The 13,295-nt window shown below is 44.9% G+C and overlaps 1 protein-coding gene across 1 annotated transcript; it reads right to left on the reverse strand.

Annotated features, from left to right (window-relative positions):
* Nucleotides 1–7,279: 7,279 nt before the first annotated feature.
* Nucleotides 7,280–10,601, reverse strand: LOC136459715 (large ribosomal subunit protein bL27c-like). Its single transcript, XM_066459560.1, has 3 exons — nt 10,261–10,601; nt 7,686–7,787; nt 7,280–7,570 (listed from the first exon to the last, which is right to left on the reverse strand). Exons 1-3 carry the CDS (start codon nt 10,540–10,542, stop codon nt 7,394–7,396), a joined length of 561 nt encoding a protein of 186 aa, XP_066315657.1. The 5' UTR covers nt 10,543–10,601; the 3' UTR covers nt 7,280–7,393.
* Between the last annotated feature and the right edge of the window lie 2,694 nt (nt 10,602–13,295).

The following is a 13,295-nucleotide window of genomic DNA, read 5'->3' on the forward strand; positions in this document are numbered from 1 at the left end:
CAAGTGGTTGAGGCACCTAGATTTGGTTTTGAGATAATCTAGAAGCATGACAAGAAAAGAGTACAAGGCCATTTGATTGTAGAGCGTACTTAGCATATATTTGGTACTCAAAGTGAAGATCAAGACCAAACTTAAGATGAAGTTGAAGTTTAAGTTCTAGTGACAATTGAAGATCATTTGGTAGAAAGAAAAATAACTTAAACAAGTAGAAAGAAAATGACTTAAAAAGGATTCAAGATTATTTATCAAGTTAAGTCCATTACTTGGATCAATCAATCAAGTTAATTCAAGTGAGTATCAAGAATAGTTCTTTGGAAAGAGGTCACTTTTCCCTAATGTAGGGGCTTGCTGCCTATGTGTAGGTAAATCAAGTGTGGTGCTTGGAAGGCTAATATGGAAGTGGTGATCCGAGGAGCATTTGAGATGCTTAGTTAAAGCAATCAAAAGGGTTGATCAAGAAAAATAAGCAACACCTAAAAGAGAGCCTGGTCATGGTAATTCAAGTGGTATTCCAAATAGTTTTCTTATGCAAGCATTGATCAAAGGATAAAGCAAGCCAACCGCAACTCATAATAGTGCACTTGATCATTAGTGATTCTCATTTCATATGGTGAAGAATGGATTTCATATTGATGATTGGTCTTCACCAAGTTATTGAATTGGACTTCACATTGCTATTGGAATGATGAATAGGAGTCTATTGACTATCCTCTACTCCAAGATAGCAAATGTATCATTGTAATGTGCATGATCATTCCATCCCTTACTAGTATACGGTTAGTACACATAGGATCATGCATGATAAATAAAATTTTAAAATTCATAGCCTACCACTATTGCTTGAATGATTGATTGATCTAGTGGTGGTATATGAGTTTGTTCATGAGCTAGTGAACCCAAGTACTTGATTTAATTTGGATTGCTAACAAGTAACAAGTACAACATTGGCAAGATAACCCTTGTAAGAGGTGTGAAGAAACTAGTCATTGGTTCAAACCGGACTTAGAAGTTTAGGCAACTCAATTTAGTTCAAGACAACATTAGAAGCTCATGATAGTAACAAGAGTACAAGCACAAGACAAAAATGCAAATAGATGTCTAGTTTGGTTGTTTTAAGTGGTATCTAGACTTAATTGATTTATCAAGTGGTATTTACAAGTGGTGTCTAGATCAACCTACAAGTGATATCCTACAAGTGGTACTCATAAAGATAGGAAATGTTTAAGAAATAGTCATTATTGACAAATCAATCATACACGTGGTATCATATTTACACGTGGTATCAATCATGCAAGATGGTGGTTCTACAAGTGATCCTCAACTTTAAGTGGTCATCAAATGAAGAATGCATCTCTCACTACAAGAGCTCAAGTTTAGCAAATGGATGACCCATGCTATGACATAGGGAGAGGTGTCCCACCGATTGGTATCAAGGTCAAAGATCCTATGAGTGGTATCTCAAGAGCTATCCAAATGGTGTCATTCCAACATATGAAGTGATGTCCATAAAAAATGCAAGATTCAAGTGTCAACCATCTACCCCAATGCAACCCTTTGCATCAAGAGATGCACACCTTTTATGAAAATTGATGACAAATGGGGAGAGATTAGTACAAAGATATTGAGGGAAGTTGGATTTGGATATAAATATGGACAAAGAGGGAGCAACATTGAAGAATATGAGAGGATCAAAATTCTTGGACAAGAGAAGCACACAAGCAGGGGGAGTAAGCTCATGAACTTGTTTGATTGCATTTGATATGTGCATATTCATGTGCTTGCTTGCATTGCATAAGTTTTTAAATTTGATATGCATGCTTGTGTGTTGTATGCTAGTTGTAAAACTTGAATGATTATTTGATAACTAGCATGCATAGGTTGGTAGCTAGACTTGTATTTTTACGCGTAGTACTAGAACCTTACTTATAATGTTGATCTCATGGGGTTTCTAGTATATTTGTTATCTAGTTACTCACGGTGCTAAGGATGAACTTAAAGATGCAACTCCGATTGGTATCACGCTTCAAAGGTTAATTCTTTACACCTTAGCATCATTGGTAGTAATTATTCTCTCACAATTCCAATCTATGCATATGTGTGAGCTTCAAACCAAACACTCTAGCACATATGCAGGAGGAGCTAATACTACCAATTCGGGTTTATGGTACTTGTCCAAAATCATTTACACATAGTAAAATTGTTTGGGCAAGCAACATGAATCTAAAAGAGCTTAATTTCCATATCTTTGTAGAGTTGTCATCAATTACCAAAAATGGGGAGATTGAAAGGTCCTTATTTAGTTTTGGTAATTGAGTGACAATCTAGGTGGACTAATTATGTTTAATGTGAGATACACAGGTGATTAGTCCATGGGTACATCATGTGTGAGCAACCTATGACATGACGGTGAAATGGCTTGGATACGTTGTAAAGCTCACACATGTGATGAAGGAGCTCATTGCATATGAGATATGTCATGGAGTCATGTGACTAAGGTGGAGAAGATCAAGACAAGACTAGGCTTGATGGACCGGTTGCAAGAGTGAAGGGCAAGTTGGAGGCTTTGGAGCGATGGACCGCGTGGCGGTGAAGCTTGAGCAAGACTTCGCACCAATGGACGAAGGCAACGGTGAAAAGCAAGTGAGGTCAAGATCGATGAACCAACAAGGTCACGTGATGATATGAAGTGGATCATATCATTTGTGATATGGTTGGTGCATGTGTTGCGTCAACATTGGAGGAGATGGAATGAAATGCGCAAGGCAAAGGTATAACCTATAGGGCATTTTATTTCACCGGTCATAGGTGTGTAGAGAAGTTTATGACTGGTTTTAGGATAGATGGCCGTACTATCAAGAGGGGTAAACTTGTTTGCATATCGGTCATCTAGTGCCACTTGAGCGATTTAACTTTGCATACGTGTTAGGATCAAGTGGCGTGGCAAGAAGAGCGCCAATCCTTTGGAAAATTGTTTGTGAAAAGCTAACACATATACACAAGGCAGTTATCACTTGGTGGTGTTAGCACATTTACAAAGGTGAAGTCAAAAGGTGAAGAAAGGAGGCAAAGCCGGGCTTGGAGTGTTGCCCTAGGGGCACCGCCCTAGCTGTCCGGTGCATCGCCACCCTAGTGGCGGTGACCGGCTGGTCGAGGCCAAGAGCAAGGGTTGGAGCTGGCACTATCGTGCCTTGTCTGGTGGCACTGCCACCCCTAGGGCGGTGCCCACCTGGACTAGGCCGAGAGGAGCTGGTGCTAGGGCTGGCACCGCTAGTGGCGATGTGCACCGCCCCTGGGACGGCGGTGCAGCGCCGAGCTGTGTCTGGTGCCACCACCGTGGGCACCGCCCCTTTTGAGCTGAGAAGGAGGAAGCAGTGCTGATCACCGCCATGGTCATTGCCATGGTGGTGGCGGTGCACCACCCTAATTTTCTAGAGAGGGGTTTTCGGGTGATTGGCTATGTGGTCACCGCCCCTCATAGGGTGGTGCCACCGCCACCCTGTTCGATGACCAACGGCTAGTTGAAATAGCAATTGGGATTCGACCGTTGGGCAGGCACCTCCGTGTCCGGTGCCCTCGCAGAAACCAGTAGCTTTGCTCCAACGGCCCTATTTGGCTTGGGGGCTACTGGTTGCTGAGCACCCTTAAGCCTTGGTGGCTTATGTAGGTGTGCTTGGATGCCCTCTAACTCACTTGTGCTTGTAAGAGTGCGATCGAATTGTGAGTGAGTATGATTCTAGTACGTTGCATCGTGTGGTTGCATCGAGTGGCACTAGGTGTTCGAGTTGCAAGCCGGTGGTGCTTGTTACTCTTGGAGTTTGCCACCTCCTAGACGCCTTTGGTGGCGTGATCTCTATCGAAGCCCGCGAGAAGATTGTGCGGTGCTCCGAAGAAGTGATTGTGAGGGGTATTGTGCTCGCCCCGCGGGAGCCGTGAAGAGCAACTCTAGTAGAGCGTGTCATTGAGCTACCCTCACTTTTAGGGTATGTTCTTATGGTGCTCGACGTGCGGGCTTCGCGGGTGATGCCAATTAGTCGTCGAACCACCAAGTGAGAGGTTGACAAACGGGGACGTAGCTTGGTGGCAACCAAGTGAATCTCGAAAGAAAATCACCGTGTCAACATTGTCTTCATCATCTTCTCGGTGGTTTGCATTCCGCGCAACATAAGCTTGTATTTACATTTCATACATTGTGCTTGTGTAGTTGCTCTTGTGACTAGTTTAGCTTTAGTAGCTTGTTAGTTGTCTTCTTGCTTGTGTAGCATAGAAGTAGCTCGCTTGCGTGGCTAATTTGGTTTTAGTAACCTTGTTAGTCACGTTGCTTAGTTTGTGTAGCTAAGTAATTTGCGCTCTAATTTGGCTTGTGTAGCCTTATTATTGAGCATTGCTAGTGAGCTTTGGTGGCTTTGTGCTTTTGCTTACTAGATTGTGTAGATGCTCCCCGGTTTGCTTGAAGTACTAGTTGTATATGTTTATGTGATCTTACAAGCTAGAATTGGATAGGTGAGCACTAGTTAGCCTGGCACCTTTGTTGCCTCTTTAGGATCTTTATAAGGTGTTTGTGAACTAAGATAAAGGGGTGCAGTATTGGCTAGACCGATAGTTTTAATTCCGTATTTATTTCGGTTAGCCGACGCGATTAAGTTTTAGAAAGGACTATTCACCCCCCTCTAGTCCGCCATCTCGACCCTACACTCGGGCATTCCCGGCGCGGCCGCAGGGTGAACGGGCGCGCCGGCCCAGACCTCCCCTGAGCGTGCGGGGGGCCAGTGACCCTAGCGCGGGCGTGAGTGCAGTCATGGCGACCACGGTGCGGGCAGAGGAGGTGGGGAGGGGGAGGGGCAGGCGTGGCGCCCCGGCCCGAGCCACCGTGACACGTGCGGAGGGCCTGGCCATGTCAGCTCCGGCCAGGGACCCGTCGTCCCCGGTGACTCCGGTGCGGAGGACGCGAGCAACCGGAGGAGTGGAGTATTCGCGAAGCGCCAGGAGAGACGAGCTGGACGGACGGGATCAACGGTTAGATCAACATCGGCGAGGGAATCGGACGACTGATAAAAAACAGGCGACGTGACCCAATGATTTGCACGAGCTTGACTGTAGTTTCGGCGCGGGAATCGGACAGCTGATAAAAAAACATGCGACGTGGCCCAATGATTTGCACGAGCTTGGCTGCAGTTTAGAAAGAAAGAGATGCGCGCGCCCTAGTGCTGGTGTCCCAGTTCACCATTGGGCTTGCATTGCTTACCTTCCTATTCCCGTATTAAAATTCAATGTACAAATTGTTCGTTGGTGCATACTTTTCATGGTAGCTGACCCATTCATCGCGTGACAGGGCTTTGCATGGTACTCCGTAGCTGATTTTTTGCATAGTTCGCCTGCACTCTGCTGACTGAAGTACAGTGCACGGTTTGCCTCTATGAATGAGATCGTTTTCCAGGTGAGGAGTAACTGTTGGTCCATATAACAAGAAAAAAAAATCGGAGTTTTGAGGAATTGCCTACGCTCTAAAGTCTAGAAAGGAAATGACTGCAAAGTTTCTCAAAATCTACATCCAAAAGCTTGTCAGGAACTTACCTTTACACCACAAACAATTGCTGCGTTTCATGAGAACATGGTTTTGCCGGGAAACAAATCAGAGCATGTGATCAGACAATACGCACATGCTTAACCACCTACAGGCTACAGCTATTGGTCTCTTGAGTATTGAGATTAATGAGCAAATGTATGGTCTCAGTTTTTGAAGATGCAATTCCTAGTAAGGTTAGTGGAACAACTTTATCCTGCAAAGTTGCATCAACATCACTGGTATAAAGAAACAAGAGAAAGAATCCTTAAGATGGTATTCCCAAAATGTTTTAAGACACCAAAAATATGCCAATAAACTTTGTCGGTACTCCATGTCAGAAAATAACCATGACACATGAATTTTACACTTATCGAAGTGTGAGATGAGATTCCAGTTTCGATCTTTTTCAATCATTCCACATGCACGAAAGGAAGATTCTGCCTTTTGGCAACACTGAAAGAGAGAGGGGAAAAGATTCCACATGCACAAAGGTTGAGGAGAAACAAAGCTGTGCCTTCAATAATGCTTGATTTGGCACCATCAGTCACCAGCGCTGCCGGCTCCTGCTCTACAGGATGTCTTCGTATTGTGTGTTTCTTGATAAAGACTTGTTTCACTAGAGTTGAGGGGCCAGGGAAAGGTTGTAAATATCCTCTGGCAGCCCAATTTTATTGGAGAAAGCCCAACCTGAGGCTCATACCCCTCTTTACTTTGTTTCAGCAAAAGCAAACCACCAGAAATCACAAGAAATATCCCTTTTGGATTTCTTTTCTGAATGTGAGATCAATGCCTAATCCACAAGGTTCTTTAAGAAAAGCCCTAAACTTTGTTGTAGCTCTAACAATTAAGGATATTGAGTTAAAAAAAAACAATTAAGGATATTGTTCTCCTTGTTCAACCTGAATTGGTACTCGCTATTATTTTTATATTATTCTAGAGCAGTGTTATCAGAAAAGTGATAGTAACATTTTTCTGAGAAAATAAATATCAGAAAGTAGTAGTAATATTTTTTGTATTTGCAAAAAAAATGTACCGGCTATAAGAACACTAGTGGGTGATTAGGTCCCTAAGGAATATAAAACATAAAAGCAGGAAATGAAAGAGTCTGGTAGCAATTAAACCTAAACCCCTTCACTGCCCTCCATGTCAAAAGTGTTTTATTTTTGGCAAAGAAAGTTCGTTCTAGTAAGACCTGAACCACATAGCAATAGCATGCCCCCAGCGATATTTCGCTGTCTTGATGCATTGCAACAATGTGGCATCTATCGGATACCACTACTCAAGATTCAGGTCAGCTAAGGAATATAAATAGTACTAGTAAGGAAGATTCATTTAACAATGTCCCTAATAAGGAATATAAAACAGAAAAGAAGGAAACAGAACAGTTTGGTTGCATGCCTGTGCCCCACAATCAAGCATTCAAACCTAAATCCCTTTATTGGCCTCCATCTCAAAAGAATATGTTAGCAAATGAGAAGGTTGCTCCAAATAAGATCTGAACCACAGAGAGCCCCCCCCCCCCCTGATGACATTGTTTATGTGTTGATGTCTTGGTGCATTGCAACAATGTGCCATCTCTTAGTACCACTATTTTCAAGATTCTGGTCAGCTCTGACAAACATCCATCACATCATTACGTGGAGTTTGTGGTCTAGGAAGTTGGAATAGACCCCCACTGTGACTCTAAAAATTAACTACCACAAAAGGCACAAGATGTTGAACATATCTAAACAACATGAAAATATGACCATAAATAGATCATGCGTCTTACAATTCAGGAAAAAATATGTAACAAGGGCTGTGAAAAAGAGATACTACACAGGAAACTTATCAGCAGTCCGCACTGGCCTCAGAGTTTTCGTCAACAGCAGCTATTACCAATTGAGGCTCAGTGGCTCCCTCCGCTCTTGCCTTCTTCCGTTCACGCCGCATGCGGAAGTACTCTCTCTTCCTTGCTCTGTAACTGTTTGGGTTTTCAGGCTCTTTCTCATATGGGTAAACACTTACCTATAAAACAAAAGGTAATCAGTGAGCATGTATCTGGTATGCCACCAGATTTCACTCAGATGCAGTCATACAGGCAAAAGCATAATTCAGTAACTAATAACTAAGATACAACTACCTTTTTCTTGTCCGGACCATACTTCTCAAACTTGACTAGTCCATCAATCAAAGAGAAGAGTGTATGATCCTTGCCCATTCCAACATTATTTCCAGGATAGACCTGAAATGTCCAAAAGATTTTTTTTAAAGAAAAACTTAAAAATGGCAAGGAACAGGCAGACAACAGAATGGGGACCAAAATGAACTCTATACAAAGGACACAATGGTATACACCATATAGTAACCATAATATACAAATATCTTGAATATTGTAGGCACGGCGGTAAGTAAGACTCTAAAAGATGGACCTACTAAAACATAAGACATGTTAGCCTTGTTAGTTCATGAATTTTCTTTTACAAGGCACACACAATTGACCATCTTACATTATGCCTAGTATTGAGCAGCTATGTCTGATCATGTGTGCAGAGTAAGTTCATCACCAGTTGGCTCTACAGTGCATTGAGGTTAGTAGGTTACATTGCTAGCAATTCTGAAACACCTGGGAAGTGCGGTTAAACACATTCCCTTGCCGTTATCTGAGAAATGCAAGAAACTGTAATTTTTCCTGCATTTGCAGAGTGTTAGATTGAAGGGCGGGCCTGGTGCAAGCGGTAGAGTCTTACCACCTGTGACCGGAAGGTCCCAGGTTCGAGTCGCGGTCTCCTCGCATTGCACAGGCGAGGGTAAGGCTTGCCACTGACACCCTTCCCCAGACCCCGCACAGAGCGGGAGCTCTCTGCACTGGGTACGCCCCCCTTGCAGAGTGTTAGATTAGAATTGGGAAATGCAGTAATGCACAATAGCAGCATCCATTCCAACGTGTGAAGTGGCGCCACAAGCATTCTGGGTACATTGCATGGGCGCACCCAGGGCCCGGTGACCCTGGGCGCCTGCCCGGGCTCCGTCGGGGGCTGGACTGCATGCACATCTGCTCTGTTGGAACTTGGAAGCTGCACTGTGCGGCATAGGCAACTTATAGTCTAGATGCAATGATCAATGCTGAGAGCCTGAGACATCAATCCTATCAGCTTTTTGGCCCACAATATGTACAGCTCACTGTGTATTGAAAATTAGGACTAAGAAGGTAACATAATATAATTGGCTTTTGCTCATGATTTTTGCTTAACTGTTAAACTTGGCTGATCAATTCTTCAGTGTCCTAATAGTTAGCTATTTTAGCAGCTGCCTCATATACGTAAGTTGACATATGTTTTCAGCCCAAACATATTGTTGTATTTTTGTGGCAAATCCCCAATTTTCAAGGTCGTATCGAGACAATTGTTGTGATATCTTCTTGGTCAGGCCCGGCCCTGGGGCGGGGCGAGAGGGGCTGCCGTCCCAGGTCCATGCAGCCGATGGGCCCTCCCCAGATACACATAGATTAGTATTAATATTCAGCATTTGAGCCCAGTAAACATACGGCAGATAAATCAACACAGTATGTCCGTATCCACGTCTCCATGATCACGCGACTCGTCTCCTCTCTCCTCTGACTTACCGGCTTCCTCACGAGTCACGGCAGGCACCGCCGCCGCCAGGCAGCGAGTCGCCGGCGGAGCACGTCTGCACGGTGATCCGCATAGGGCGACGACGTATTCCAGGCAGCCATGCTTTCAGCAGGCAGGCATCAGCAACCAACAAATCACGTATGAATCTCTGTCATCCCTAACCATGTACGACCGACGCTAGAGTATTCAAATATTCAATGTGTCAGGCACTTGACTCTCTAAGGTAGTGTATAATTGTTTAATCTTTGTGATTTTTTTTGGCTAGCGTATTGATATTATTTGAAATTGCATTTACTAATTGTTTCTCAAAACTAAAATTACTATAGAACTATTTGAGATCTATGATGTCATAAGAGAGGTTAAATGGATTGATAATATTATGCATTGAGAAGCATTTGTTGGATGAGATTGATATTGACATCATCACTGATGATTTCGCATCGAGGAATGTTAGAAGAAATTTTGTAGGTATTTTAATATGTATATACAAATTATTTCATATAAATAGTAACATTCCGTATATGTGTGTATATATATACTAGTACTTAGTAGTATTATCATGTTTATATAAAAGGGTCCAAAATTTTAGTTTCGTTCTAGGTCCACAGAAACTCAGGACCAGCCCTGTTCTTGGTCTTAGTGTATGCATATTCGCATGTATATGGTGATCATAGTTCATAACTATTAAGCTGTTGACTTCGCTTATGTTAATGGTCGATATGTCTTATTATCAGTTGTTATATTCGCCCAGGCTCTCGACAATTTCTGGGTCCGCCACTGGTACTGTGGTACATTGTAAGATTATAACACCCGCAAGCCGTCATCCTTATGTAGGTTCCAGTTCCAGTAGGTGGTTAATTGATTTTTTTTTAAAAAAAAGGGGAGCAGCCTGTTTAATATGCTTAACCTGCAGCAGCAGTTGAGCATCAAACGCTAGGCAGAGAAAGTTATGTTATCCAGCAGAGGCAGTCAACAAGCTTGTATGGACGCAAGGGAGAGCCTAGGTTGTGTTATTAATCCAAATAGTAAAGCGAACCAGTAACGGGGAAGGGAAGCGAAGGGAGCAAGAGAGGAGGGCAGGACCCTTGTGCCGCGCTGCCGGATGATGATGGCCCCGGGCTTGGCGACCTGGTCGCCGTATATCTTGACCCCGAGGCGCTGTCCCTTGGAGTCGCGGCCGTTCTTGGTGCTCCCGGCCCCCTTCTTGTGCGCCATCTGGATGGTGAGCCGCCGCGCCGGCACCGGCACGCCCACGGCGCCGCCGACGGAGAGCGAGGCGCGGTCGCCGCGCAGGAAGGTGGTGGTGGTGGGCGCCAGGGAGAGGCCCTTGAAGGCCCCCGCCAGGGCGAACGCCATGGAGGCCATACGCGGAGGAAGCTGTGGGGAGGCAGCGGCAGTTTGGGAAGGAGGGGGAAGAGAAAAGATGAGGCAGTGAGGTGAGGTGATAACGAAGGAGTGGAGAGGGGGAGGCGGGAGGCGTGGGCTCGTGGTCGGCCCAATGTTTTACGTCCTGGGATTTGGGCCTTACTTACAGATGGGCCTTGTGATGCTTGCAGTGACTGGATGAATTGAAAGAAGGGAAATGCTGTTGCTTCTGGCCCATTTTGGTCCTTGTAGTCTTGTAGTGTTATTACTTATTAGGCAAGGCAACACAGGAAAAATGGTGGTGGTGTTTCTCAAAAAAAAAAAAAAAAGGAAAGGAAAAATGGTGGTGGTATCAGGAAGGATTTAGTGAAGTATCGTCTTCTTCCTCCCTTTGCAGTTGCAGAAAGACAGACAGAGCTGAAGGGCCACAGCGTCGGCATGTGGGATGGCCAGGGAAGCTAGCTAGAGTGACAGACAGGCTAAACACCGTGGGAGCAAGAGCAAGAGCAAAGAGCAGTAGGCAATATAGAGCATGATGATGGGCTTGACCGGCTAAGGCAAAGCTGGAGATGGAGGAGAGGACCTATTCCTTGCATGGACACACGGCATGATTGGGATCCTTGACCAAAGCGCGGCATTTGGGGTCCAAGTTAATCATGGCCCAAACCACACACACACAGACCCCACCACTACCCACTAATCTCCCCTGCCTGCTGTGCTGCCCGGGGCTTCTTCCCCTAATACTGTTTGCTTCTCGATCGATCGATTGGCAGTCACTGGCATTCGGATCTGATCTCATGACACCTTGTTTTCGACGCTCTGCTCACTCACTGCAGTTCACTCTTCCGTGTGCTCGTTTGATTTCCCTATGGATATTTTGAACGAGGAAGGAAGCCGGAAGTTTCAGAAGGCAGCGCACGGCGGCATCAGTGATCGCCATCGTGGAGATCTCTCGCGGAGCCGCGCAGTACACACCGCGGTGGCGTCGCGTCAGTCGAATCCGCCAATCGCGTCCGCCCACCTGTTGCGTCGGCGGTCGTATCAGCTTTGCGGGTACACCCGACCGACGCTGCCTGTTGTTGACGGCGGTGCTTGCTGCCGGCGGTGGGTCGCACGCCCACAGCTCCTTCTACTACTAGCAGTCACCGCATGCACCATCAGCACGGGAGACATTGACCGGAGGGACGAGGGCGATGCGACGCCGGCGATCATTGCCTCGTCTGACGATTCGCCGGCGACAATCCGGCAGGCCTCAGCCCTCAGGTCCTTGCTGGGCCACGCGGTCGCCACCGACGCGTCTCGCTACGCTCGGTAACTCTTCCGCAGCTGAGGGTGCACTTTTTTTTTAACTGTTGTTTGTAAGAAATTTTGCCTGCGATTGTAAAACTTACATGTTGAGCTTGGGCAAGACAAGAGTTAAAGAACTGTTGGTGCAAAAAAGAAAAGATACTGCTAGTACGTAATCGATCGATCTTGCACTGCACGGTGAATAATTTGGAGCAGTGACCGTCAAGATTCAAAAGGCAATCAGAGGACGTGGTAGGAAAAGGGGAATGATGCTGCCCGGGTCTAGACGAGAATGATGGGGAATCAGATAAACCGAAGCCGTGACTGTAAAAAAAGCTAAGGTTTTGAGGCCTTTATTTGGTCTCACAGCGACATTAGTCACCGGGCATGATGGTCGATTTGATCCTTTTCCCTCCCCGCTCTCCCATCTTAACCACTCAGATTTGATACTTCTTCTGGAACTGCCGTTTCAACCTCCGGGGGTTTCGTCTGTCGGCATGGTGCGTCAGTTACCGTCCAAAACACGTCGCCTCGTTCGGTTGTACGCGAAAATACTGTTGCTTCGTCCAATCCAAATTATATAGTTTATTTTATTCTAACTTTGTCTAAGTTAAAGTTTCAAGTTTTGATCATGCCATTTAAAAAAAACATCTACTAACTTCTATTTTGAATAAATGCGATTATTTTTCACCACCACAAGCTGAACTTGGCCTTTGTGTGTATAAGCTCGCGAGATCCCTAGATTAGCTACATCGTGTGTTTGGACGTCCCCAGGTGCCACGAAATCGCTAGCTGAGACTATGCTCCTACAACAACGTCCAAAATATAAGACACATTCGATGTTTGATAGCGTTATAGCAAAGAGTTCAATATCCATTCAGTATTTTCTTCAACAACGAGACCTAAAAAAGAATTATTTCTAAAAATATGTTTTTAGGAGAGACGATGCTCATATTTAATTTGTGACCTAAAAGAGAATCATTTCTACAAATAGGTTTTCAAGAGAGAGGACGTCCATATTTGAGTTGTGCCTCTCAGACACCCAAAATGGGTCTACCGTATAGATACGAGATCGATTTTGAGTCTTTTGCTACTTATTTTAGGTTTATGTGCACATATATGTTACTTGTTAGAGACGGTCTGACATGGCAACGGAATCGGTCACCACAAGCGTGTAAAGAGAGAAAAGAAGGAGATGCGCATGACAATGAAGATGGAGCCCCATGTTTCTCGATGGACGTGCGAGTCTACTGCTTATACCATGGTTAACAAGTTTTTTTTTTTCAACCTGTTCGCTCAGCCAGCCTAAACCAGCCAGCCAACAGTGTTTTCCTCTCACAACAAATCAGCACCAGGCAGCCCAAACCAGTCCAGAAACCAACCAGCGAACATGCCGTTTATCTTCTCTCATCCAAGTAGATTAAAATATAATATCTACTAACTATTCGAAGGCTTGTTGGGTGCAC

The sequence above is a fragment of the Miscanthus floridulus genome, chromosome 6 (genome assembly GCF_019320115.1).
Source record: "Miscanthus floridulus cultivar M001 chromosome 6, ASM1932011v1, whole genome shotgun sequence".
NCBI classification, from domain to species: Eukaryota; Viridiplantae; Streptophyta; class Magnoliopsida; order Poales; family Poaceae; genus Miscanthus; species Miscanthus floridulus.